Raw genomic sequence first — 26,994 nt, 5'->3', positions numbered from 1 at the left:
CAAGAATAATAATAGTAAAAAAAAGAGTTTGAATAAGATAGAGGCCTCTGTTATTCACCTTGTATAGTAAAAGTAATACTTTGTGACTCAATTGTTTCTATGGTATTACTTGATTTCATATCCTTGGTCTTTCAGTACCACGAAATGATATAATGTGATTAGTTAACTGATCCAAAGCTTCACATGAAGACCCTCCTTCCATGAGACAACTATGTGCTTTCTCTTTCAAAGCTGTTATCCTTTCTCTCATCTCGTTGCCTTCTTTTTCCAACATCAGTCTTCTGATCGCGCTCTCTATATCCTGTCTCTCTAGCCCTTTCTCCAAATACAACCCGATCCTCAAGATATCACTGACATGTCTAGTATTCATCTTCTGATCCCCAAAAAATGGAAAGCAAATCATGGGTACTCCTTTGGAAATGCTCTCAATAGTTGAATTCCAACCACAGTGAGTCCAAAATCCTCCAACACTTGGATGGGCCAAAACCTCTAGCTGTGGTGCCCAGGTCACAATATAGCCTCTCCCACTCACAGCCTCGAGAAAATTTTCAGGTAATATGTCATCATCCGTGTCTGAGCCATTAATCATCCTGGGTCGGACCACCCACAAGAACGGCTGTTTGCTGTTGGCAAGCCCCCAAGCTATCTCTTCTAACTGATCCTTGCTTATAGCTGCAATAGTCCCAAAACACACATATAATACAGAATTTGGTGCCTGTGTGTTTAGCCAGGTGATGGAGATATGGTCTTCATTGTGTTTTTCACCCATACAAGTTGAGGGGTATATGTGCAGTGGGCCTACTGGAAAGACGGGAATACCGGCAGCACTTCTGCCAAATTGGTCTAATAAAGACCCTTCTAGCTCCTTGAATGTATTACAAATAAATCCCAGATGATAACTCTTGGCTTCTTTAACCACAGCAGCAATTGCATCATGATTTGCATCTGATGGTAGGTCTTTCACTTTGAGGGGTGGAAACTCCAACACAGCTGCTTCTTTTTCACCCTCTGAAAGATAGAGGCAGTTAAAGGAATGAAGAAAAACATAAAGTCATGTGTACAGAATATATATGCTCATTAACATTTCCTTTCTTGCAACACCTCATATTAATTAGAATTGATTAAGATCACCAAAACTTTTGTGTGTGCTCGTACATATGTATGTATGGCTAAATATCTGCATGAACCATGGTAATTCGAACAAAACCATCGTCATCTAAACCCAGCCTTTGGAGAGTTATGGTTCTACAATGACAGCCGGTTTGTTAAAAAAACTACCAGATCTTAGGTTTTGCTGACACTTGGTCTTTCTTTGTATACAGGACGACTTTGTTCTGGATTTGGATAAAGAAGTTATTCAAGCTGACAAGCTAGGATTGTAGGAAATATACATACCTTGGAGGGAGAAGTAGCCTTTTTGCCGTAGAAGTGGCAGTGATTCATACAGAGCAAAAGCAAGTAAGCCACCAGTTCTTACAGCAAGTCTTGGAAGGTAAAATTCATCAGCAACTGTTCCTGCGAAATCCCAGATTGGGTCTGATATCAGACAGGCAACTGGCTCTGGGTCCTTGGTAGCAGCCTCCAAGACCTGGGCTAAGGATTCTCGAAAAGGCGATGAAAAGCTCTTATTCAGTAAAGTTACTGTCTCCCAAGGATCAAATGAGGAAGCCAGCGTTTCAAGACTCCACTGCCCTCCTTCCATGTAGTGGAAGGTGAAGTTGGGAAATGCAGTTTGTTCATAAGAGTTGAGACGAGTTTGGATGATATCGATGGAAAATCCTTTAGAATAAAGCGCATTTCCTAAATTGAACATTGGAGTTGTGTGGCCTACATATGGATGGGGAAGCAGTATTACTCTGCAACCCAGCTTGCTGTTTTGCTTCTCCATTGTACTTGATGCTGTTTCTCGTTGATTGCAGCTTTTCTTTGACTGCCTAATTAAAGCTCTAAACAACTTTTTTTTTGAAACAAGCTCTAAATAACTTTTGTTAGTCTTGATTTGTTTTTTGGTTTTTCAAACAAAGTTTGTCTTGGTTCATGGTATGAAAGAATATGCAGGTTATGCTTCCGTACAATAATTGAAATTTGCAACTACTTTCAATAAGATAAGTTTTTGTTGAATAAATATATTATCCTTGTTATTTGATCCTATTGTCGTTTTGGCCTTGTAGCATGTTGACTGGCACATTCTGTTTGGGTCTTCTATAGTTCTATACTTCTATTATGTAGTGAAATTGCAATTGGTATCGGACTTGTAAATGGCTAAAACATCTAGCGCCCCATTTGGTTGGCATTAGCAAATACCCTCACAACAACATTTCATTGGACACGTTTGCCAACACATAACTTAATGTTGATATAATGCAAATATACATTGTAACTAATATAGCAACAGTATGATAAAGTTGTTTGTTATCAAAGCCACTAATCGAATACTTGTATTGCAAAAATATCAAAGTATTGCACTTTAAAATAAAAAAAAGAGTAATGTTATATTCTATTACAGTTTAGGAGGGAAGTTCTATTTCAATCATTCGTATATGATATTGGCGTTACTTGATCATCTTCAATTATATATAGTATTTTTTTATTATTATTATTATTTATAAATGTCTCTATATTGTTTGTTGTATTTTGGAACAATTTAGGAGGGAAAGTCTCAATTTTCATTTGTATATGATATTGGTCATAAACTCATAACTAATACTTGATCATCTCCAAATAAAGTATGTTTTTCTTCATAATTTTTTGTTATTGTTTGAAATCACATCTAAATTTGTAATGTATTGTATGATAATAAAAAGAGAGGATGACACTTCCATCACCTATTTTTCAGGACATTGGTACGAGTTTTTTTATTTGAAAACTAAAAATAAGCACATATTTGAGTTTGAAATCCATTACCATTATTACCGTCTAGTAGTTGCCACACTATTAAACAATTACAATAACTTGTTTTGAGTTAAAGAATGAAAGACTAGTTGCTACACTTACTCAGAAGATGATGAATGACTGAATGTTGAATTGATAGACCAATAAAAAGTGTAACTAAAGCTCTTGAAACATAGGAATGATGATTATCTCATTCAAAATGACAAAATATGAGCAACTAAACTCTCCAAGGATTGGTAAGATGATCCGCCTTTCTTAATGCAAAGACTTGCTTTCTCTTGTAAAACTACAACCCTCTGTGTCATCTCTCTGCCTTCTTTCTCCACCATTAGGCTTCTGATTCCCTTCTCTATATCTTCTCGTTTTAACCCCTTCTCAAACCGCAATCCAACCCTCCAAACGTCGGTTACATACCTTGCATTATTCATCTGATCACCGAAGAAAGGCAGGCAGATCATAGGCACTCCTTGGCATATGCTTTCTAAAATCGAGTTCCATCCACAATGAGTCCAAAACCCGCCTACAGCAGGATGTGCCAACACTTCTTCTTGTGGGGCCCATCCAACTATCCTGCTCCGGCCCATGACTATCTCCAAGAACCCATTTGGTAATGGAGCTAGCCCATTTGATCCCCGGACCAATCCAGGTCTAATGACCCATAAAAACGGCTGCTTGCTATGGGCCAGCCCCCATGCAATTTCATGAAATTGAGTCTCATCAATAGCAGCTATGCTACCAAAGCTAACATATAGCACAGACTTTGGTGGTTGAGCACTTAGCCAAGGAATACAACTCCGGTCCTCCACCAATAGGCTACTAAAAGAAGCCTTAACCTGTTTCTGAAATGGCCCTATTGCAAAAACTGGTATTTGAAAGTGTTGACGAACCAATGTCAATGAAGAACCCTCGAGTTCTTCAAAAGAGTTAAACACAAGTCCTCTTGCAGCCTTGGTTGTTTCCATCAACTTATGTGTTACTTCGTCGTTTAGCTCTGGAAATCGAGTGTAAATCCTAGGAATATCTTTCTTCTTCAGAGGTGGAAGTTCCTGTACTGGTTCTTCTAGCTGAGTGCCTGTGACAGCATGCAAATTAAGAAACATGTAACAGATGAAACAATCTAATAATTTTTTTTCATTGGATAGGTTTACAGTGTACTAAAAGGATAGATAACTGAATACAACGTGCAATACCGGATCAACCAAGAACTAATGTAGTTGACAAGTAACAATCTAATACTAATGAAGGTTAAAATCAGTACAGTTGAATGAGAGAGTTGGGACCAAACTAGAAATCTATAGTAATTGAAGGGACCAATTCACCTAATGTCGATCATGAAGTTTGTACAACGTTTTCTTTTCTTTTTTATATACATACAGCAAAATCGACCCAAACCTGAATTGTACCCAAAACAAGATAGGCTAGTCTTGATTCAAAAATGAATAAGATTAATAATCATTTATTTTTAACCATCAAATACCTGTATATGACCTGTCCAGAGTTGAATAGAAACCAGACTTATTGATTCATTGTTTAAATACGACCCAAACTGTCCCAAGAAAATAACTTGCTTATCTTGATGTCTCCTTCACTATTCCGATGATATGATATGATGGACTGGTAACAAACTAAAGTATCACATCTTAAGTCATAACTAATCTAAACATGCAAACCAGGGGCTCATCTAATTTAATGGGGATAAAAGAAACACATCTACAAAATCCAGCAAGAATACAGTTAATTTCAATAGATTCTAACAGTAATTCGATATAACCATTGAAATATAGACATCATAAAAATCAAGAAAAGCTCAAATTTTATGCATAGAGAGTGTCATGCATGTTTATGTGTCAAAGCACTGAGCAGCACAAATTCAAAGTTACTAACCAATTAAGGATTAAATTAGTAGATATCAGACTTGAGCACTTGACCAGCACATACTTGGTAGGTGATGGATGAATAAGTGTTGGGAAATTATTTAGCACCCACCCAACTTCTATATAAGTGATTTCCAAGGTTGAACACTTGAACATTGACAGTAGATTTCTTTCAATTTTTTTTGACAGAAATAATAAAATGAAGCTACTGTAAACTCGACAGTACAAATCTAACATCGTTTTTTATTATTTCCATTGATTTAAGAGGTATATAACGTCAAAGTTAGACATCAAAAGGCAAAATATCAATTATTTAAAAACAAAGGAAGTAGTCCAAAATTAGAAGTTTAGTTTTAGGGTGTATAAATTGATACCAATATAAGTACATAAAACACAATGCAAGCTCATTTTGATGTAATGCAGTATCACTAGGTACAGAAAACACCATAGCCCATCTTTTCATCTTTAATGAATTACATTCAACATTTGTCTCTTACTTTTTTTTTTTATTTGAAACAAACATTTGTCTCTTACTTATATTGTATAAATTATTTTAATATATATTGATTTTAAGAAATATAGATGTAATACAGAATATAATTGGGTAGGAGAATATATGGTAAGGTACAAGTATAAAGCAGGAGAAAAAGTGGGGTGACCTTGGGGCACCATTGTTAATCAACAGGGACAGCGTTTGTGTAAAATGAGGGGGGAGGAAAGAAAAAGAACAGAGACTGGTGCCGCAAAGGTTGGGGCCACAACAATGTGCAAGCACTCAGAAACTCTCTCACTCAGGTTCTTCTCAAATCTTATCCCTATGGAAGCTTCTAGGTAGACTTCAAATGTTTTACAGAAGATAACACTATTAGGCAAGGTAAAAAAGACAGCTAAAAAAACAAGTTTTAGAACATACCTTGGGCAGATAGGTAACCCTTTTCTCTAAAAAGTGGCAAGTAAGTGAAAGCCATGAAAGAAGACGGATTATTAGTACGCAACACAATCCTTGGAAGGTCAAAGCTATCAGCAACAGCTTGCGTGAAATACCATATAATATCTGTTATTAAGCAAGCAACATCATGTTTTATCATTAGTTGTGATAGAATAGCCTCAAAAGTCGCCACACAGTTTGTATTAAGGTTATGCAGAAGCAGTGTAAGATCTTCAGTAGAAGCTTCACTTTCTGACAAGTTATCAGGGATGCAGTGGAAGGTAAAATTGGGGTAGTTAGCAGGATTAGGAGAGTTGAAGTTGGTATGGATGATTGAAATGAGGAATCCTTTAGAACATAGGATGCTTGCAAGTTGAAGCATCGGAGTCTGGTGGCCTTGCAATGGCAAAGGGAAGAACACCAATCTTCGTCTATCCATCTGTTGTTGCACTACAGGCAGCCTAGCTAGATTCTAGGTTGAGGGATACTGGACAGTGTTACCGCCCTCTCATTTAAGAAAAGCTTGCATCAGACATCAGTATCTATCCCTGGAGTCCTGGACCACAGCTTCCCTGTTTCTGAAGGTGGACCAGAGTTATTTTTTTAGAACATTGAAAGCAGTGATTATAACACTTGCTGAGAAATCTAGAGTTTGCAAATGAAATTGATGGTACACTGTAAATTAGATATAAAGATGTTAATTTTGCAATGTCAAGCTGCGTAATTGCTTTGACTTCTAACATGTTTTCCCACAGACTGAGACAGCCAATTTTATTATCAGAAAACTGCAGATAAAGGACAGAAGCTAGTCATGACTTGAGAAAGGCATAAAATTAAATACCATTGCAGTGCAGATAATTGGATACATAGAAAACAACATTTGATCACATTGAAAAGTCACTTGCACTAAATTAATGTCAAGGAGAGGGTCCAAAGGGGTACACATCTATCATGAAGTAAAATAATCAAAACGATAAGATATGTGAAACCAAGATTTCCAAGGACTTGTGAGAGGATCCACCAGATGCTAGACAAAGACTTGCCTTCTCTTTCAAACATGCCAACCTCTGGTTCATCTCTTTGCCTTCATTTTCCACCAGTACTCTTCTGATAGAGTTCTCTATATCATCTCTGTTTAGTCCATTCTCAAATCGCAAACCCACCTTCCACACATCAGTTACATGTCTAGCATTAACCATCTGATCAGTAAAGCAAGGAAGACATAGCATTGGCACACCTTCACAAATGCTCTCCAAGGTCGAGTTCCAGCCACTGTGAGTCATAAATCCTCCAACTGCAGGATGAGCCAAAACCTCGTCTTGTGGGGCCCATGTAACAATCCGGCCTTGCTTTGCAGTTGTCTCCAAGAACCCAGATGGCAGTGAAGCAGGCCCATCTAAGCCACGAACCAACCCTGGCCTAATAGCCCATAAGAATGGTTGTTTGCTATTTGCTAAGCCCCAGGCAATCTCCAGAAAATCTGCCTCACTAACTGCAGCTATGCTTCCAAAGCTAATATATAGCACTGACTTGGGTGCATGAGCATTCAACCAGGAAATACAGTCTCGTTCTTGTTTTAGCAAGCTACTTGATAAAGATGGAGCCTGCTTGTGAAACGGGCCAATTGCAAAAAGGGGAATGTTGAAGTCTTGCTGGAGCATGGCCAGTGCAGGACCTTCAAGTTCCTCAAAAGAGTTGAATATGAGTCCTCTAGAGGACTTGGTTTTTTCTATCATGTTACAAACTAATCCATAAGTTGCTTCAAGATCACATGTTCCAAGTATGGGAATGTCTTTCATTTTCAAAGGTGGAAGCTCTGGGACTTTCTCTTCCAATTGACAACCTGAGGAGCATAAGAAGATCAAAAATAAATAAAAACTGGGAAATCTAAAAGAAAAATATAAGTCCAGTCCTGATCTCAGAGAATCGAATGGTCAGATAATAAGTCCGGTTCAAATTCTGAAACAGTTGCTTGTCAGCATATATTGTCTTCTATATTTTAAAGGCCCTAAAAAGCTACAAGTGATGTATAATACACACACAATTACATAATGAACTAGGCAAGTTTGTGTCTCATTTTACAATATATCATTTTCTGCACAAATAAATAAACTTCATCAAATACTCCACACATTGCACACTAATGTATGACTTCTAGCCGTATTTTCCTGCTTTTATTGTCATTTTGACAAATCCATGCAGTGCAACAAAAGTACAAAGACGTGCATCTGATCTTGTACAAAAATTAAAAGTTTGAACCGGTTCACTATAGTTTCCAACATTATTACTAACTAAAAATACTCTTAATTATGGCAATATCAATGTATACAAATTATGGAAAATTAAATGAAATAATCCCCTGCTGCCTTGCTGGCCTTGCATTACTTTCATGGATTCATTTGAAAGAAAAGACAATGCGTAGAATGAAATAATATCTACAATGCTGTTAAGCCAACAGAGGAGCTAGCTACCAATGCAGCCTCTAGAAGAATTTAAAACATGTAATTGTAGCAGAGCTGATCAGTCCTTTATTGTATTATTGTCTGCTCTTCTCTATAGAAGGACAGCAGAGGATAACCTTGAAATTTTCAAAATCTGATACAGGACTCCAATGCGAGATCATGATATTGATACATATTCACATGATGACACTCTCCAAAAACATGAATCCTAATATGACACTTGGAAACTATCTGAAGGCACAACTTAAATTATTGTTTGTTTGGGTTAAAAAAATTTCAAAGATGTTTAAGAAGGGAAATAAAAGTAACTAGCATTTCACTGAAATAATTCATTGATTTGGTAGGCAATGTTAGAGGGTTTGGAAAATTTATGAAGGAAAATTTCATGTATTCCATTCTACCAAATTCATGATTTTGGGAAGAAAAAAAATGTAAGGGAGTTTAATAATTGAGTACTTTCTTTTCCTTACCATCCCCACATATTTCATCATATACATATTTAAAATCAAACATGGAAAAGCTATACATTTACTTAAATTAATTTCCTTTCTTTTCCATTTTCTTCCTTCTACCAAACAGCTAAATAAACAAAGTTTGAAACATGAACATTAGTTTTATATATAATATGATGGCATTCAGACACTTTATTTTCCATCTCTTGGGGAAAATTAGCTTCTCAACTAAGGAGTGATCTTTTTGGACTTGTTATTAGGTACAAAGAAAGTGGAACAAAACATAAGCAAATGTTTTGATATCATACCTTGTGCCGAGAGATACCCTTTTTCTCGAAAAAGCGACAAATAAGTAAATGCAACAAATGATGATGGATTACTGGTCCGCAACACAATCCTTGGGAGCAAGAGGTTGTCTGCAATATCTTGTGTGAAGTGCCACATAGCATCAGTAATTAAGCAAGCAACAGGCTCTTTGGCAGCATTCTCAGACAGTATCTGAGCCAAAATATCCCTGAAAGGCACCACACAGTTAACGTTAAGCGTATTCAGAAGTCCTATAACATCTGCAGTAGAAGCTTTACAGCCCAACAAGCTCTCAGAAATAGGATGGAAAGTAAAATGTGGATAATTATCAGGATTAGGTGAGTTGAAATGTGTATGAATAATAGAAATGGAGAAGCCTTTTGAATATAAGATGTTTGCTAGCAGAAGCATGGGTGTCTGATGCCCTTGCAATGGTAAAGGGAAAAGCACCAATCTTCGCCTCATCTTATCCAATTCAGCTGGCTTGGCTTTAATTTCTGGTGTATATATTACTGTGCTTGCATTAGCCTGCATTGGTTTTTTTTTTGTTAAACTCTGATATTCATAAGCTTAATTAGATCTATAGTTAGTCTCTTTAAGACCAAGTTGGAAGATAGCAAAGAGGAAACTAGCATCATCAATAAAACATCTGCATAACAGGCAACGGCGAAGCCAGCTTAGGACCTGGTAGGGCATAGGCTTTCCACACCAAAAATAAAAATAAAAATAAAAAAATAGATAAAATTAGTTTTTTTTAGTTACATAAATATAAAGCTAATTATTAGTTAAAAAATTAAAAGGTTTAATATTTCTTTTAACATATGCACACTCCGATTGATTTTTTTTTTTTTTTTTTTTTTTTTTGGTGTTCCACCTTTAGGCTAATACGGATTCAGGGATCAATTCTAGATGGTTAGGTTTCAGTCTCCTTTCAATTGTTGTTGCAGTAGATCGAACTAACAATTGTAGTCCCAATCACCACTACACCAAAAACCAATTGGTAAAGACTAACATATATCAAACCACGTAAAATCTATTGACCAGCCTTATCTTAAAGCGTTGCCTAGCTAGCGTGGTTGTATGAGTTGACTACTCCGTAATTGTCATCCACACAACATGTATCGTACATTCACACTCCGTATAATTCTCACTACGAGACGTACGAGTACAAGTTTTCACTAACCCTGCATGTGCAATAACTATACTCCGTACCTCTCTTGCATATGCTGGTATGCAAAGGACTAAATATCATTGTTTTTTCCCTTCATTTTTTTTTTTCCGACAATTTATGTTAGCCAACATGAATCATTTTGGTGGGAGTGTAAGGTTTTGTTGTTGTCTTTATTACAATGTGGAGGCCATATCATTATATCAATTACAAAGAAGCAAATCTTGCATAAAATTGAATGTCAATATCACAATAAAGCAATGAAATTTAAAGGCAAATACAGTATCACGGAATAAAAAAGAGGAACAACTTTCAGCCAGTAAAGGAGGAGGCAGTACCTTTGTTAAGGACAACTACGCCTGTAAACCCATCAACATCATTTGAAAGTTACTGAAAGTGACAATTTATAAGGTAATTTCCCAGAAATATTTTTGAGCTGTATTTGTTTATACTTTATACTCTAGGCTAAACTCCATTGCAGTTATTTTTCTCTCTTTTTCTCTTGAGCATTTTATCGAGCATGTGGTGGGCATTGGGAAATTGGATACGCTGGGAGATACCCGGTAATTGAGCGGTTCCAATTTTCTGAAATTTATCGGATAAGAATTTAATATTGGAGGGCCCAATAAATAATTGAACGACCCAAAATGAGAATCATGACCCAACCCAATCATATAATGTACGGAGTTGTAGAGCACTAGAGATAAAACTAGTTATTGTCCCGAACGATACTCCAAGTTATTATCAATATATAATTTTAATTGAATTATATATATTTGACTTGTTTGTCACTAAGAACTTAAGTGGCGCTTTTTTTTTTTTTTTTTTTTAAGACAGTAGCTTAAATAGTTTGACTATAATAATAATTTTCTGCATCAATGTAAATGATAAATCAATCCATAGTAAAAATAAAAAATTGATAAATCAACTCTTTATAAAATTGATGTCAATATATAATTATATATTAACTTTTGTATACACCCGGTTTTCAGTAATTTACTGTACATCCGTTTTATTTAAAAGTTTGTCATAATTAAATATGCTACTCTTCTACATTCCAAGAGAAATGTAAATAGGGTATTATGCAAAGAGTTTGTTATATACACTCGGGTGTATCGTATACCCATGAGTATCTGTTCTTATTTTGATGTTTGATTTCCATTTCATCATCAAATGAAGAGCAAAAATTAACCTTATAATAATTGGGTGTACAATACATTCGGGTGTATATAACAAATTATTTGTTATGCATATGAAGAGTTTTTCAATAAAACTAAACATTAATACGTGGAGGTTAATGCATGGAGTTTTTCAATCTCTATGAACTGATTTGATATGGCGTCATATTATATGCCAAATGGCAAAATTAGTAACATATGGCAGAATAACATGTCCTCTATGAGTTTTAATTATAGATATTGATATTGATATATTTATTAGTCTAGGCATCTCATGGCCCAACATGAAAAAACAAGTTATGGCACATTGTGTTATTGTATGTGTTGAAGGCCTGTCTATTTCAGCTTATTTTCAATCCTGTTCAGCTCCAATCAGTTTAGTTCAACTTAGTTCGGCAAATGTGAACAGAGTCTAGGCAACATATTTTCGAAAAAATATACTTCCTCCGTTTTCTTTTAGATGCAACACACATTTTTTTCACGGTTTTTAAGAAATGTGAGGTTCACATGATATAATACACTTTAAAATGAGATGAGTGGTTGTTAGGAGTGTAATTTAGTGAGCCGTGTGCTTTAAATAAGGGAAATAGTATAGTTTTTCCCTAAAGTAACTTTCTTTTTATAGTGTGTAGGGATGGCAATCTAGTCCGGATCCGACCCTACTCCGCCCCGATCCGAGGTAAAATATCCGCTTCGATTCCGAGAAAATAGTAATCCGAGTTCGACTCCGTTAAAATAATCCGACTCCGAGACGGAGGAGGGTCGGAGTCGGATCCTATAAAAAATCCGAGAAAAAAATCCGACTCCGACAAATGTCTGACTTTAACGGTTTATCCTACTCCGACTCCAATAGATAGTGGATTTTTGTGTGGGTCATGGTGGCATTGGGTGTGGGTTGTAAAGGCCCAAATAGCCCAACATCTCAAAGTATATTGAATAATGAAAAAAAAACTTGGAGTCGGATCGGAGTCGGAGGTCGGATATTGAAGACGGAGTCGGAGTCGGATGTCGAAGTCGGATGTCGGATTTAACCTCCGACTTCCTGTCGGGTCGGAGTCGGATTTAGCATAATCCGCTCCGAATCCGACCCGTTGCTATCCCTAATAGTGTGTTGCAAGTATTGTGACATTTCCTTTTTTTAGAGAAGTGTTGCAAGTAAAAGAAAACGAAGGAAGTATGTACAAGGTAAAAGGTAATGTTATATGCAGCCTTGTAGCCCTTAGGGCTGCACATAAACATTTAATATACTTTCTTTTTAGTATTAAGTTGAGAATTTATCGGCAATTCACGAGTAAATAGGTGTAATAAATGTTTATTTATTGTCATTTTCATTTTTAGCTCCTTATATGCAGCCCTTAGGACTGCATATATCTTTTTCCAAAAAAAAAAAATATTGAAATATGAATTATTAAATGAGTAATATGTTTAACTAGTATACGACCAAAAATGAATATACTTTTATGTATGTTGATAAATGGGTGTAATTCACAATCACAAATTATACCTTAAACTTAATTTACAATAATTTTTAGTCAATTTTAACCCCAAATCAAATTTAAAGGACCAAAACGACCCTCCAAATTAAACCAAGAATATGTTTATGACATGAAAATCGAATAATTTTTTTAATTCCGTTAGATTTAATTGTTATTTTGCTAGCTGATGGTTTAAAACAATTTTTAGATTTTTAGTTGGTGATTAATAAAACTTTTGTTGGTAAAAGCAATTTCGTGTTTTTTTGGAAAAATAAAAATAAAAAACCATTACTCCCTCCGTCCCAAAAAGAACGACCCATTTGGCCAAAACTTTGTCCCAAAAAGAATGACCCATTTGCATTAAAACACCACCAATTTGCAATAATATTTGTGCAAAATTAGCTTTCCCATATAAAAATTTCATTTTTCATGTTATTTTATTACTTTCTCTCTCTATTTTTTTACAAACCCCATGTAAATTTATCTTTCCAATATACTTATACTTCTTTGTACTTAACTTCCTTAATACCCGCGTAATCAACCCAAATAGGTCGTTCTTTTTGGTAGGGGTGAGCATGGGACGGGTACCCGTACCGTTAGTACTAACGGTTCGGGTATCCGATACCCAAAATCCCTAAAAGTGATATCCATATCCCGAACCAATAAGTTCGGGTACCCGGATTTTTGGATCGGTTATCGGGTAACTAATAAGATATCCAATAATGATAATTAAACTTAATTATGTAGTTATTATAATATAATTTACCACTAATTAACAACAATATCATATAATTTTGACCAAATTATTAATAATATTACAAATCATTGATATTATAAAATATTTATATAGTAAAATAAGAGTTTAGATTTTTAAAAAAATAGATTTAAGTAGGGGAAAAAGGCAACGGATCGGGTAACCGTTAATTTTAAAATGATACCCAATAACCATACCCGATAACAAATTATCGGAACGGGTACCCTAACCGTTATGATTATCGGATCGGGTACCCTAATTTTCGGAACGGTTACGGATCGATTTTTCGGGTAGTTTTGCTCAACCCTACTTTTTGGGATGGAGGGAGTACATTTTTACCATGCTACGAGAGAAAAATTCAGAAATTTCATGTTTAGCGTAGAACATTCTAGACATTAGTACACAGTACGCTCTAGGCAATTCTGGATTTCTGGGTACGACGGTTCTCCACATTCTACATTCTTCCCATCAATTCTCCCATGCTCACCCTTTAACACGTCACCCACTCTCCAGAAATCTCACGAAATCACACTTTTTTTCATCACCTTCCCCTATAAATTCAACCCCCCTCCGTTTCCTTCCTCAATCATCATCAGAAACCAGCAAAATCACTGCAAACAAAAAATCTCTCAAAAAAACCATCAAAAACACACAAATCTCTCCAAATTTGATCATCAATCAACAATGTCGCTAATCCCAAACAACTGGTTCAACACCACCAACCGTCGCAGCAACATCTTCGACCCATTCTCCCTCGACGTATGGGACCCATTCTTCGACCTTCCTTCTTCCCTCACTCCCACCGTCCATCGCTCCGGCACCGCCTCTGAAACCGCCGCCTTCGCCAACGCTCGCATCGACTGGAGGGAGACTCCGGAGGCTCACGTCTTCAAGGCTGATCTTCCCGGAGTGAAGAAAGAGGAGGTGAAGGTCGAGGTTGAAGATGGAAATGTGCTCCGAATCAGCGGGCAGCGGGCAAGAGAGAAGGAGGAGAAGAATGATACTTGGCATCGTGTTGAGAGGAGTTCTGGTCAGTTTATGAGGAAGTTTAGGCTGCCCGATAATGCTAAGGTTGATAATGTCAAGGCTGCAATGGATAATGGTGTTCTTACTGTTACTGTTCCTAAGGTTGAAGCTCCTAAACCTGAGGTTAAATCTATCAACGTTTCTTAATTAATTAAACTTGTTTTCTGGGAAATTCAAGGAAGGAAGAAGTTCGATCGTTTGAGTTGGAGGTTGTAATAAATTGTTGAGGAAAAAAAAATGTGGTCTCTGTTTTTTTATTCAGTATGTTTTCAGTTTCAATAGTACTATCACTAGTATGTAAGATATGATCGTTGGTATATAATAAAATAGTTTTTGTGTTATACTGTCTCTCCGTCTAATGTTTTTTTTTTTAATTGAAGTTGTTTTGATTATTTGATTCATACAGTTCTATTATTCTATTAACAAGGTAATATTACTCTGTATAATCTATCCCTGTTTCTGGATTTAGATGAAGTTAAATCATTAATTCGTAGTTGATAACTTGATACTATACAAGTAAAATTAGTTATGCGATTATTTTAAAAAAAAATTGAGGGATGTATTAGCAGAGAATGAAGTTGATGAAGATAGATTTTGAGAATGTTACAAAAGAGCATTTTACATAAGTTCGAAATTAATGTGAATAATATAAGAATAATAAAATTAGATGAATATTGATGTGTCAATCAGATTACTAGCGGATTATTAGTAAGAACTTGATACAACTATTAACTTGTATTTACCCCTATTTTTAAGTCCAATTTGGAATATCAAAATTTGAGTCTAAAAAGTTCCATGATAAATATCGTTTGTTGAAGAGTTTAAGACTTATTTTTTCGAATCATATGACAAGGTAAAATATTCTGTTAGAAAAGAATGATTTCAATTGTGTAATTCCGAGTTCTACTAAAGTTGATACTTGGTTAACTCAAGTTTGACACACTCAATGTTCAGCTCAGTGTCACTGATTTTTCATTCATTTTGAATTCCTCTTTAAAAATGTCACACATTATTATTTCACTCACCACAAAACTACGAAGATAATTCAATTATTATACCATTTCATTCACTCATCCAGATCCAATTAATAAATGGGAAAATAAGTATGGTATATGAACTTTTGGATCATTTTTTGCCCCCTTTTCAAATGTTAGTAACATACGAGTAATTTTCAAGTAATTAATCAATATTAGGATATATATGTAAAGATGTTGATACTACTTTGAACACTCTCTTAAATCTTTTGTGTTAGAAAAAAATAATTAATCAATATTGTATAAATTATAATTGGTGTATTTTATTGAAAATTAAGGGAAATACGAAGTATGAATAGAAAGTGAACCAAAATGGCTTACAAATCAAACATGGTTAAGGAAATTAGTATTGAGTACATATCAATCTTCTCTTTATGTTGCTAGATTGGTGAGAGGTTTGACTTTAGGTGCATTGTGTACTGATTAATACCAAAAATTTACAATGCTTTTATATGAAAATATTAAGGGTTTTTTTTTTTTTTTTTTTTTTTTTTTTTTTTTTTTTTTTTAAGGCAAGATGTAAGACTCCACTGAACCGACACCTCTCACAGGTTTAGCTAGCCCAACTCCACAAGTTATCATAGGGTTATGAAAATATTAGTTGGTTTGATAAAATGACTTATGAAAATAATATTCTTATCTAGAAATTATAAATTTTTTTTATTATTTTTTTATTTCATAAGTTCATACATAAATTTCTAAATAAGAATAATTTGTATCATAAATTTGAGGTAGAAAGTACTAGGTCATTTGATTTTGATTGGTCGAATTATGTAACATTATTCGGTATAGATAGATGTGTTAAAACCGCACTCGATCCAATCCGATCTGAAATCGATTTTTTTCGACTCATATGGAATACTCCCTCTTTTCTTTTTTTTCCTTTTTTTCTTTTTTTTTTTTTTTTAAGTGCCTCATTTGAGATTTGACACTATTCACTAAACATATTTTGACCCATGCTTAAGAATTATACTAAGAAAAAATATAGTCTTGGGGTACTTGTTGGAATCGTCTAATGAATATATTAATATTCAATTATTATAATTTTTAGTTAATGATGATTAAAGATATAATTGCTCAAAGATTTACATTGAATATGTCACCATGTGGCACTTTAAAAAAACGAAAGGAGTAATACTATAGCTTGACTCAAATTTAAAAATTAATCCGATTCAACTAACCTCTTTGAACTCAATTTAGTCACCCGAATTGACAACTCTAGGTACAAATAAATTTGGGTCGGATATGGATCCATTTAGCCGAAGGTCATGCTCATCAATTACATTATACTAAAGGCGAATCTGGTATGACACATGTTAGGTTTTGATTAAAAAAAATCCCGCCACTTTTACTTTCCTTTTTTTAACAAATATTTATGAACATTATTTTATAATATCCTATAATATTTAACTTTCAATTTGACAACTATATATAAAGTATATTCTACATGCATTCAATGAAAATATTTTGACATATAATATTTTATAATAGGTATTTTATGGAAAAGAAAATCAAGTATTTGTTTCAATTAAAAATATTGATTTTTATTTTTATTTTTAATTAATTATTGTTAAATTAACATTATAATTTATAAATATGCTAAGTAAAAACCGTGCATTGCACGGGACTTAAATTAGTATTCATATACGGGAGAGGAGATTTTTCGGGTAGATACACATACAGATCGGGTCATGTCAAATTTTACGAGTTAAACCCGCCAATTAGTATTATGTGCACCATGGTGCACATAGAAATAGGTGCACCACGACTATACTTTTGAACATATAATAAAAAAAATTGAACATTTTGCAAAAAATGAACATTAAGTAAAAAAAATATGAACATGTCACAAAAATTAAACATAAACATGCAATTTTATGTTCATATTTTATTAAGAAATGTTCATTCTGTATACATTAAATGTTCAGTTTATATTACAAAACTATTGAATTATTACGAGTCAGTTCAAAATTTGTCTGGATCGTAATAATTCAAAATTTGCAATTGTTCAGATTTTTTTACTAAATGTTCAAAATTTGTTATTGTTCATATTTTTTTTACTAAAAGTTCAAAATTATAGGCGTGCTACATTGCAATTGTTCAGATTTTTTTTACTAGAGGTTCAAAAATGGCGATGTTCAGAATTTTTAACTAAATGTTCAAAATTCTCGATTGTTCAAATTTTTTTTACTAAATGTTCAAAAGTATAGGCATGTTGCATTGCAATTGTTCAAATTTTTTAATTAAATGTTCAAAATTTACGATGTTCAGAGTTTTTTACTAAATGTTCAAAATTTACAATTGTTTAAATTTTTTTATTAATTGTTCAAAAATATAGGCGTGGTGCACATGGTGCATCTTAAAATTTGCCTTAAACCCGCTAGTAACAAAACTTGGACTTGCCTGAGATATTTCACGGCCCAAAGCCCAAACCCGTTGATTCGGTATACACTGAGAAATGTGTCGAAATTTACAATTCTAAACGACGTCGCTTCTGCAATTTTCCAGCCTGCTCTCACTTGCTCCCCAACTGCGCATGCTGCTCAAATCTACCGATTTCAGTCATTTTTCATTCTTTCTCTTTCATCTTCACCACTTCAAATTTTCTGCAATTATATTGAATTTCACATTTATTGAAGTTTTAGCTGATTAATTACAGCTGATAATTAATCCAATCACAAAACCCTAAATTTTCACCGAAAAGTTAGCTTCAATTTTTTGATAAAAAATTCAGAAATATAACTGACGAACAAGAAATTGCGAAGAAAACTTGATTAGATTCTCAAAGTAGCTTCGTTTTTTCCAGTAATTTTGTGGCGGTGGAAGATGAATTCAAAGCTGATTCAATTAATTTGGATTCTTATCTTTGTAGCTCCCGCCATCGTCAGATCAAATTCTGTTTCCTCCAATTCACTTCTCGGCATCTCCCCTGAAGGTAGATTGTTCATTTCATTTTATACAATTTTTGATTAATTTTGAATTTTGGTAATGTATTTATGATTATCGTTGTTTATCAGATGGAAAGTATTACAACACAGCGTCAGAATTCATAAAATGCAAAGATGGATCCAAGAAAATTAATCGGAGTCAGCTTAATGATGATTTCTGCGACTGTACTGATGGTTCCGATGAACCCGGTATGTGTAGTTGAAAGCCTTTTTAATGTACTTTCTTTTGAGCTATGGTATGTATTATACTTTGAATTGAATTGTGTGATTAGGGATTTTAGCTAGCTGCCTTGCTCGTACAATTTGCCTCATTGAATTTCATTTTCGAAGTAATAATCTAAAATGTTTAGAAAATGACTGGAAAAAGTTGCCACTTTTCGCGAAATAATGGTAATTGATCACAGGCGGGTTTTCCATGATGCCCCATACTTGAAATGAGTGAGGTGAGGAAGGTGGGAACAATTATTTTGGAGAAAATCATATTATTTCTTGTATATGATGATTAGAACAATGTACAATTATTTCTGTGACCTAGGGAAGTAGGGATTGATCGAAAGACAATTAAAAGTGTAGGTGTACGTGTCATGTTTAGAGTTACAATTTTGATGTGTACATGTGCTGAACTTGCAGGGACTTCGGCGTGTCCAAATGGAAAATTCTATTGCCCGAATGCAGGGCATATCCCTGTTGTATTATTTTCTTCGAGAGTAAATGATGGCATTTGTGGTAAGAACTTGGTTAGTTGTATTTAGTATGATGTGCAGTGTTATGTTCTGTTTTGCCTTTTGAGCATATGAAGAAATTTATTGCCTTAGTGTAGATTGCTGTGATGGAAGTGATGAGTATGATGGTAAGATTAAGTGCCAAAATACATGTTGGGAAGCTGGGAAGGCGGCTAGGGACAAATTGACAAAGAAGATTGCAACATTTCAGGAGGGGGTTGCATTGCGAAGAAAAGAAATTGAGCAAGGAAAGCTAGCTTTTGCTAAAGATGAGGCTGAGTTGGCCAAGATCAAGAATGAGGAGAAAGTATTGAAGGGCCTAGTTCAACAACTCAAGGGTATGTACTATCTTACTTTAATACTAGTAGTTATGAATTTATGATGATTAGGGCCATACTCTTCTCATCTATTTTATTTTATTTTGGGTAGTCTTATATGCATGGAAGTACCATAAACTCAGGACATAAGTTTGAAGTGTCATTGAAATGTCTTACCAATGTATTGACAACTTGCATGAAGTCAAGTTGCTTTAGCCGGCTTTGTCTTTTAAATTTTAATGCCATAGGCAACTCCAAGTCTCCAACTCTATCGAAAGCTGAAGATGCTAGGGTTGAGCCCCAATGGCAATCATGACCTCCTGTGTATTCTTAGATATGGCTCCGGTGAAATTTAGTATCTACAAGAATTCATAGTTTGACCTAGTCTGCATGCTAATCAGGCCTTTGGTACTTTTTTCAAGTATCTACAAGAATTCATAGTTTGAACTTGGTGCCTTAAATTGTGTCTGTGTTTTACGTGTCTTATATGTTTTTAAATCTGAAAGTATTACTAAATACTGCTATTATTACTATGCCATTGAGAGTGGTTTGAAGTATTTGTAATAAGCTAATGGTTTTATTAATATTCTAAGTGAATTTTAATCTAAAATATAATTGGAAAAAAAAAATGTTTAACCCATGGTCTAGTTTTCTCATCATTTATGGTAAGTGGTAACTATGACCTAGGTAAGGTGCATGTCTTCATGCCCCTGTTGGGTCGTACCACATTTTGGACCTTACCATGGTTGGTGCTGGCCTTGCCTATTGCCAACTGTACATACTGCGTAACATACCCAATAATATCCCCCAAATGGAAAATGTAACATAAACTGATGCTTAAACAAAGTAAATTCTTGCCTTCCCAGAACGGGCCAGAAGCATAAACACAAGTAAATTGGACACCATTCATCGTAAAGAGAATCGTCTTAAAGTCAGTTTTCTCCGTCATATTCATACCATTTTCCTTGACAAATGGTGCTCAATTGACTTTGTTTACATCAGTTACACCATTAATGCAACGTTGCTATCTGCTTAGATTTGCTTTTCTTTTACTTTTTCTGCCGATTGAATGATTTCATGGTAAATTTTGGGATCCCTTACTCTTGGGGGCTCTATGTCTGCAGTAATTGATGTTTTGCATCTTCTGTCTTGTAGAGCGTAAAGAACAGATTGAGAAAGCAGAGGAGAAGGTACGTTTAGAGAAGGAAAAAGAAGAAAAGCTCAAGGAGGTGGAAAATGAATCTGATCCGAAGAAAACAGGAGATGAGGAGGTGGTGGAAAGTGAGAAGGAAAATCATGGTGATAGTACAAATGATGATGTCATAGGCAATCTTGATGAATCTTTAGAGAAGGTTTGACCAAATGCCTAATCTTTCTCTTTATATGAGTTTAAATTGATTGTGCCTTTTTGGCTATTAGTTTTTGATGCCCCTTCTTTTGGTCTTTTATACTACTCCGTATTGCATATGTGTAGAATTTGGTACTCTAAAGCTTATTCTTTCTTTTTCTTTTCTTTTTTCTTTTTTTTTTTTCCTGGATCTATTTGGCTGTATTGAGCTTCAGAATTCTAGTATCATCTTTTCTTCCTCTTTCATGGAAAGTCCATAGAGATAGATTATGTGAAGATATTATGACTTAGTGTATTCAATTTCTCTGCTATAATTTACAAACTATATACATTGTAATCTCTTGTTCCTCAGATCTCAGTTTCTGCATATTTGAGTTATATCTAATTATTTCTGACACAGGGTGTTGAAGAAGTGGATTCCAAGATTGACCCAGCTGATGGGGCTTCTAACAATGCAGCTGAGCCGGTAAACATGAATTTGGATAATTATAGCAATTGCGACCCCTCCCCATTTGAAAATGATGTGTCATTAGAAATCTCTACATATATTTTTATCATGCTGATACCTTATATCTAATGTGTTAAGCCTGCAAAGGAGAACATTGAAGAGCACGCTGTTGCATCTGAATCTGATTCTGAACATGAAAAGGAGGTCCGTCCCTGAAACACATTTCCTCAGTATAATGTCATTCTTAATACTCACTTAGCATAAAAAATACGTGTGATTGAATATTTTGTGCATTTTTTACATCCTGTTTGCAAGGTGTTGGGATATATTATGTGTCATGATGTTCTGGCAAGATGAGAAAGTGTTTTATGTTTATTGTCAGTTTGATTGGCCACGTGATAGCATCCTAATATTGCTTTTTACTGTTATTTAAAATTAATGTTTTCTTGACCCCAAGCGTTGGGTTTGCTTTATATATTGTAGCACGACACAGCCGGATTGGAAAATACAGAAGGTTTGTCTAAGGAAGAACTGGGCCGTCTTGTTGCTTCTCGTTGGACAGGAGAAAAAGCTGAACACAAGCCTGGAGAATCTGATGTAGTGAAAGATAATGATCATGTGGACGAGATACCCAAAGATGTGAATGAGGAAGATTATGATGGCTACGCTTCAGAACTTGAAGAGAATGACCACAAATATGATGAAAATTATGCAAATGACCACAAGTATGATGAAAATGATGCTGACGAACACTTGGATGATGATTTTACTACAGGGGATCATGAGGATTCCAGTTCATACAGGTCAGATTCCGACGATGAATCAGTAGAGCCAGGTATGTAGTTTCTGTCTTCAGTTGGATTACTGTACAATTGTGTATTATTTAATAGGCCTTTGTTATTGTACTGGACTTATGGCTTTTCTATTTGTTGGTTGCTTGGAATAATTACATGGTGTTTTAGATCTAACTGCCTCAAGTAATCCATCTTGGTTGGAGAAAATACAAAAAACAGTGAAAAACGTCCTCCAGGCTGTTAACTTGTTTCAGACTCCATTGAACATATCAGGTGCATTGGTCTGCTTTGTCTTTTTAAATGTAATTTCGATTGCTGCTACTGAGGCACAGAATTTTCTTTGTTGACTCCTATATGTAAATATGCTGAATTTATTCTGTATACGACGTCTTTAGATGCTGCTCAAGTTCGAAAGGAATATGATGAATCAAGTGCCAAATTATCGAAAATACAATCAAGGATTTCAAGTTTATCTGAAAAATTAAAACTGGACTTTGGTAAGTATAGTAATTAAATGCTACCCGTATATATTCTCTTTGGTTAGAAATTATTAGTGATGCTGTCATCACCTTAAAGTTTATATCCTTCTAACTATGATTCTTTACAGGACCCGAAAAGGAATTTTATTCACTCTATGATCGCTGTTTCGAGACCAAGCAAAACAAGTAATTACATATTCTTTTCTCCTAGTTAAGTTAAAATAATAAAAATTAAAAATAAATAAAATATAAATTGATGATCTGAAAATACATATTGAGATGAATATAACAAAATCCCACTTGAATTATACGCCAAAGATAGTTAAAGTAGAGTGTGTGAATAATGTAAAAGTCAAACTGTTGCAATATAAAAGAATGGAGGAAGGTAACTAGTTTTGGATAAAAGTAAAATTGGAAATTCAGTATGCGGAATCATTGCTGAAACTTGTGCCTAAAACAATTGCTTTCTACTCCTAATTGACCTTGTCTTCCACAGTTACATGTATTGCTGTATCATTACTTTCATGCTTGTTTTAATTATCCGTTGAGTCTGGCATCAAAAAGAAAGTGGGGCTGATTTTTGCATTCTTACCTGCCTTACTCGTAAATGTTAAGAGGCTCTCATAACCTTACCTATTCCACTGGAGCCTTGATCTCCTTATGTGAGCTTACCTGAATAATATTGCTGTGTCTTTAATCATCCCTATTCCTCGATTAACTTGTTGAAACTCACCTTTCTTAAATGTCCTGGTCACTCAAGATTCAACTCCTTATCCTATGTATGTAGGTTATTAGTTTGACCAAATAAAAAATCAGATAAAGAACTTAGTTTTGAGGACCAATCCGTACTTTCACCACCTAATATAACACATTTCTCAACTATTAATAAAGTATGTTATACCTACTGTTGATTTGACTTTTTGGTTGTAATTTTAGGTATGTTTACAAGGTCTGCCCTTATAAAAAGGCTACCCAAGAGGAAGGACACATGACCACGCGTTTGGGGTAAGCACTTGTGGTTCTCTCGTATTTTCACTGATGCGCTATCGTTTATTGCTTTACTTAAATAAAGAGATTACCATATTGTTTACTACTACTTTGATGATGTAGCAAATTCTGAATTAATCAAGGCGGTAGTGCTTTGAGGCTCAGAGAAACATTAGGCCCAAATGGGTAGTGACAGGAGTCTTTCTGCCTTTCTATTTAAGCTTTTTTCTTCATTTAAGATCTTTTGTGCTGTGCCTTTCTGCATGAAATTTTGCAGCAGCATATCTTGAGTTTGCAGCACTAGTTAGAAAGGCTGAAATTAAAAAAAAATCCAATTTCCTACATCATTGAAACCTTTTGCATTCAAAACTATGATAATTACAACGTATATTTGTTACAGCAGTTGGCTCTCTTCAGATTGAATTGAGAAAAGGAAATTATGATATTGTACATCCACGCCTTGTATTTCATTTCCAACCTTGACTTATATTATGATTAGTACTTTATTGAAATTCAATTGAGTACTATATTTGGCTTGTAAGTGCTTTGTGTTAGATGTAGATACTATGTCAGAGATTTTGACTTCGTTTATAGCTGCTCCTGCAATTTTTTTACCTGTGAAGCAATTGGTTTCTAATGTTGGAACATTCTGGTTTGTCTAAAATTCTTATTTTCAATAATTCAGACAGTGGGAAAGATTTGAGGACTCGTACAAAACCATGCTCTTTTCAAATGGTGATAAATGCTGGAATGGACCTGATAGAAGTTTAAAGGTATATCTTTTAAAATTATACTAATCTAAATTTTACTCGTAGTTTGAAAGTACTTCCTCAAAAATACAATCTCTATTTTTCCTCAGGTCAAGCTCAGGTGTGGATTGAAGAATGACCTTACTGATGTAGACGAACCAAGTCGTTGCGAGTATGTTCCTTTTCTCCTCTAACCCCCCCCCCCCCCTCCTTCCCCAAATCTCGCACACACTGTCAAAATTTTGGTTGGAGTTGAGGTAAATTTCAGTGAGATGGAAAGAGTTTACTGCCTGTTTAACTTAATCTTGTTACAGGTATGTTGCTTTGTTATCAACACCAGGTGTCTGTGTTGAAGAAAAGCTCAAGGTATTTCACTTTCCTTATGTTTATAGACTTATTTCCTTTCTCACTCCGGTGATAACATACTGATGCAAGTGGAGCTCACTTGAATTTGGTAGGAGTTGCAAGAAAAGTTGGATGCCTTGAACAGGCAGCAACCACCCAATCATGATGAGCTATAGAGTCTGTGAGGTGAAAGAACGGATATTATACTCTTAAGATGATTCGCACCCTCTTGCTGGAAGCTGAAGTAGTACCTGGTACTGGTGCGTGATGTTTCTGAGCAGATTTTGCAGCTAATAGTTCTAAACAGATTAAAGCTCCCAGGTGATTAACGACAACAGGTCAGAAACAGCCAAATTTTATCCTGTTATTGATGACACTGTTCATTTGAACCATTGAGCCCATATGAAAGAATCTCACGGCGTAATTTATTGTAATAGAGTTTAAGATTTTGATATTTAGGATCAGCCAGTTACATCATCAGGAATCTTTAACAATCTTGTGGTGATTGGCATAATTTATCTGCTGTCAAGAGGGTTGTGGATTGGATATTTAAATTTTATACTAATTCAATGTTTTGGTCAGTTAGCCAATAGACGTTCTGGTTAACATAGGTCATAAGGTAATTGGGAATCATGAATTTCTTTTCACCTGTAGTATGATTTATGAGAACTTTCATCTTATACTTTCACTGGGCATTAAGGCAAGCCCTAACCTAAGCAGTGCTATAACTCAATGGCAAGGCTTATACTCAATAGTCAATATATTGTAGGCTGTAGCTATTTTAAAACTGTCCATAATTCTATTCAGGCCTGTGATCACAGCTGGGCTACTTGAGTCAGGCCTGTGATATAAATTGGCCAAACTAAGTTTCCAGCTGCAAAAATAATTTGCATAAGCCCCTGAACTTTTTACTTTGGTGCTTTTTAAAAAAAAATAAAAAATTAAAAAAATAAAATAAAATAAAAAAATTATTACATTTGGGTGGCCCTCCTTTCGAGGGAAATATATAAATCACAATGAAGAATCGAGATTCGAGAGAGATTTCAGGCTATATATTACATTACTCCCATTAATGACTATTAATATCTTTGGGATACTATTTGTGAGATAAAAAAATACTAAAGTTGCTGTATCAAATTAACGAAGGTAGTATATGTTGCTAACTATGCCTATGAATAAGGTAATTTTAAAAAATGTAACTATAGATTTTGAAATCAGCCGGCCCCAACAAACCTTGATGTTCATGGGATACTTTGGTTAAGAATAATAATTAGAATGATAATGTCTCATTCGGTCTAACATTATTGCTAACAGGGCACGCCTTGCTAGGACTTGGTGGATGGCTGCTCATCATGAGACAATATTTGACTTTTTAGTTTTGTTGGGTAATCTACATGCATCCTGTTGACTTTCTATACCTCATTCACTTATATTATAGACAAACTTATTATGAGGGATCCTTCGAAATGACAAATCATCCTTAAAAAAATAGGTGCAAAAATTGATTAAGCAAAAATAAACAAATAGGAACACATATTTAACTTGGTTCGGTAACTATGTATTTACATCTTCCTTGATAGAAAAAATGAAGAAATGTAATAAACTTGAGAAATCTAAATGTTGTGGACAATTTTGGATTAAGAGCCATATACAACTATCAAAAATAAAAACAAAATAGTCCCAAAAAATAAGATTGAACTAAAAATTATAGCCTAACTTAGAGTTTACATGTTGCAAATTAATAGGTGTATCCGTGCCTCTGGATGCATAATGCTAATGGTGCACTTAATTAAATAATAATCTATGTGATAGAGTATAAAACATACTTCGTATTCTTCTATAACAAAATATCTATTGTATATTCTATCACTATGTTTTGTTTTTATGTTCATTGGGTGCACCGGTGCACAAACCAATAATTGCCTCGGGGTCACTCGAAGTAAAGACTTGACAATCATCAACATATTCTTAATGTTTAGAATTCATCATTGTATTACATATAGAGTGATAATTACTAATTAAGAGGGATTATCCTTTGTATATAAAAACAAAAACTAAAACTATGAATTTAAATCAGACTTCTCCAACAACCAAGTGAGTGTTAAGCAGTAACTAACAAAAAAAATTTATGCATGGACGTATTATTGATAACTGAAATATCACATGGTAGCCTTCATATCGTGTTAATTAAGTTACATCATAGCACATGGGTTCTGTATGAAAGACTAACAATTACTCCTAAATTCTCTCAATTAAGAAACTGTTTTTGGCGTTGATTAGGCTTATCAAAATGTTGTTGTCATAATTA

The 26,994-nt window shown here is 34.6% G+C and overlaps 4 protein-coding genes and 1 pseudogene across 6 annotated transcripts; 2 read left to right on the top strand and 3 right to left on the bottom strand.

Moving 5' to 3' along the window:
- Positions 1–50: 50 nt before the first annotated feature.
- LOC145556649 (UDP-glycosyltransferase 76B1-like) lies at positions 51–1,888 on the bottom strand. The gene is made up of 2 exons (XM_081618300.1): positions 1,396–1,888; positions 51–1,008 (listed from the first exon to the last, which is right to left on the bottom strand). The coding sequence occupies exons 1-2, from the start codon at positions 1,886–1,888 to the stop codon at positions 116–118; spliced, it is 1,386 nt and encodes a 461-aa protein (XP_081474426.1). The 3' UTR covers positions 51–115.
- Positions 1,889–2,895: 1,007 nt separating this feature from the next.
- Positions 2,896–6,218, bottom strand: LOC145556647 (UDP-glycosyltransferase 76B1-like). Its single transcript, XM_081618298.1, has 2 exons — positions 5,680–6,218; positions 2,896–3,964 (listed from the first exon to the last, which is right to left on the bottom strand). The coding sequence occupies exons 1-2, from the start codon at positions 6,131–6,133 to the stop codon at positions 3,087–3,089; spliced, it is 1,332 nt and encodes a 443-aa protein (XP_081474424.1). The 5' UTR covers positions 6,134–6,218; the 3' UTR covers positions 2,896–3,086.
- Positions 6,219–6,510: 292 nt separating this feature from the next.
- On the bottom strand, positions 6,511–10,563 carry LOC145556645 (UDP-glycosyltransferase 76B1-like). 2 transcript variants are annotated; one of them, XM_081618297.1, is made up of 3 exons: positions 10,421–10,563; positions 8,917–9,442; positions 6,511–7,537 (listed from the first exon to the last, which is right to left on the bottom strand). In XM_081618297.1, the coding sequence occupies exons 2-3, from the start codon at positions 9,377–9,379 to the stop codon at positions 6,660–6,662; spliced, it is 1,341 nt and encodes a 446-aa protein (XP_081474423.1). In that variant the 5' UTR covers positions 9,380–9,442; positions 10,421–10,563; the 3' UTR covers positions 6,511–6,659. The 2 variants fall into 2 exon arrangements, with proteins under 2 accessions (XP_081474423.1, XP_081474422.1); XM_081618296.1 differs by lacking the exon at positions 10,421–10,563 and having other exon boundaries at positions 8,917–9,652.
- A 3,542-nt stretch (positions 10,564–14,105) lies between these two features.
- LOC145556644 (18.3 kDa class I heat shock protein pseudogene) lies at positions 14,106–14,713 on the top strand (annotated as a pseudogene).
- A 3,358-nt stretch (positions 14,714–18,071) lies between these two features.
- LOC145642379 (glucosidase 2 subunit beta-like) lies at positions 18,072–25,333 on the top strand. Of its 2 annotated transcripts, XM_081693539.1 has the most exons (16): positions 18,072–18,484; positions 18,567–18,686; positions 19,128–19,223; positions 19,318–19,557; positions 20,692–20,888; positions 21,285–21,350; positions 21,471–21,536; positions 21,816–22,167; positions 22,295–22,399; positions 22,522–22,623; positions 22,734–22,791; positions 23,542–23,610; positions 24,278–24,365; positions 24,452–24,513; positions 24,656–24,707; positions 24,800–25,333. In XM_081693539.1, exons 1-16 carry the CDS (start codon positions 18,376–18,378, stop codon positions 24,860–24,862), a joined length of 1,845 nt encoding a protein of 614 aa, XP_081549665.1. In that variant the 5' UTR covers positions 18,072–18,375; the 3' UTR covers positions 24,863–25,333. The 2 variants fall into 2 exon arrangements, with proteins under 2 accessions (XP_081549665.1, XP_081549666.1); XM_081693540.1 differs by lacking the exon at positions 22,295–22,399.
- Positions 25,334–26,994: the final 1,661 nt, after the last annotated feature.

Source organism: Chenopodium album, chromosome 8 (assembly GCF_948465745.1).
Source record: "Chenopodium album chromosome 8, dcCheAlbu1.1, whole genome shotgun sequence".
In the NCBI taxonomy this organism is placed as follows: domain Eukaryota; kingdom Viridiplantae; phylum Streptophyta; class Magnoliopsida; order Caryophyllales; family Amaranthaceae; genus Chenopodium; species Chenopodium album.
Note: the sequence above shows the minus strand (reverse complement) of the source record. Positions and strands in the feature narration are given on the sequence as shown.

Coding starts and splice junctions, on each gene's coding strand:
- LOC145556649 (XM_081618300.1), bottom strand. CDS start 1,888: ATGGAGAAGCAAAACAGCAAGCTGGGTTGCAGAGTAATACTGCTTCCC. Junction 1,009..1,395: donor AGGCTACTTCTCCCTCCAAG/GTATGTATATTT, acceptor TCTATCTTTCAG/AGGGTGAAAAAGAAGCAGCT.
- LOC145556647 (XM_081618298.1), bottom strand. CDS start 6,133: ATGGATAGACGAAGATTGGTGTTCTTCCCTTTGCCATTGCAAGGCCAC. Junction 3,965..5,679: donor GGGTTACCTATCTGCCCAAG/GTATGTTCTAAA, acceptor ATGCTGTCACAG/GCACTCAGCTAGAAGAACCA.
- LOC145556645 (XM_081618296.1), bottom strand. CDS start 9,448: ATGCAGGCTAATGCAAGCACAGTAATATATACACCAGAAATTAAAGCC. Junction 7,538..8,916: donor AGGGTATCTCTCGGCACAAG/GTATGATATCAA, acceptor TATGCTCCTCAG/GTTGTCAATTGGAAGAGAAA.
- LOC145642379 (XM_081693539.1), top strand. CDS start 18,376: ATGAATTCAAAGCTGATTCAATTAATTTGGATTCTTATCTTTGTAGCT. Junction 22,792..23,541: donor TTCGAGACCAAGCAAAACAA/GTAATTACATAT, acceptor TTGTAATTTTAG/GTATGTTTACAAGGTCTGCC. Junction 23,611..24,277: donor CACATGACCACGCGTTTGGG/GTAAGCACTTGT, acceptor TCAATAATTCAG/ACAGTGGGAAAGATTTGAGG.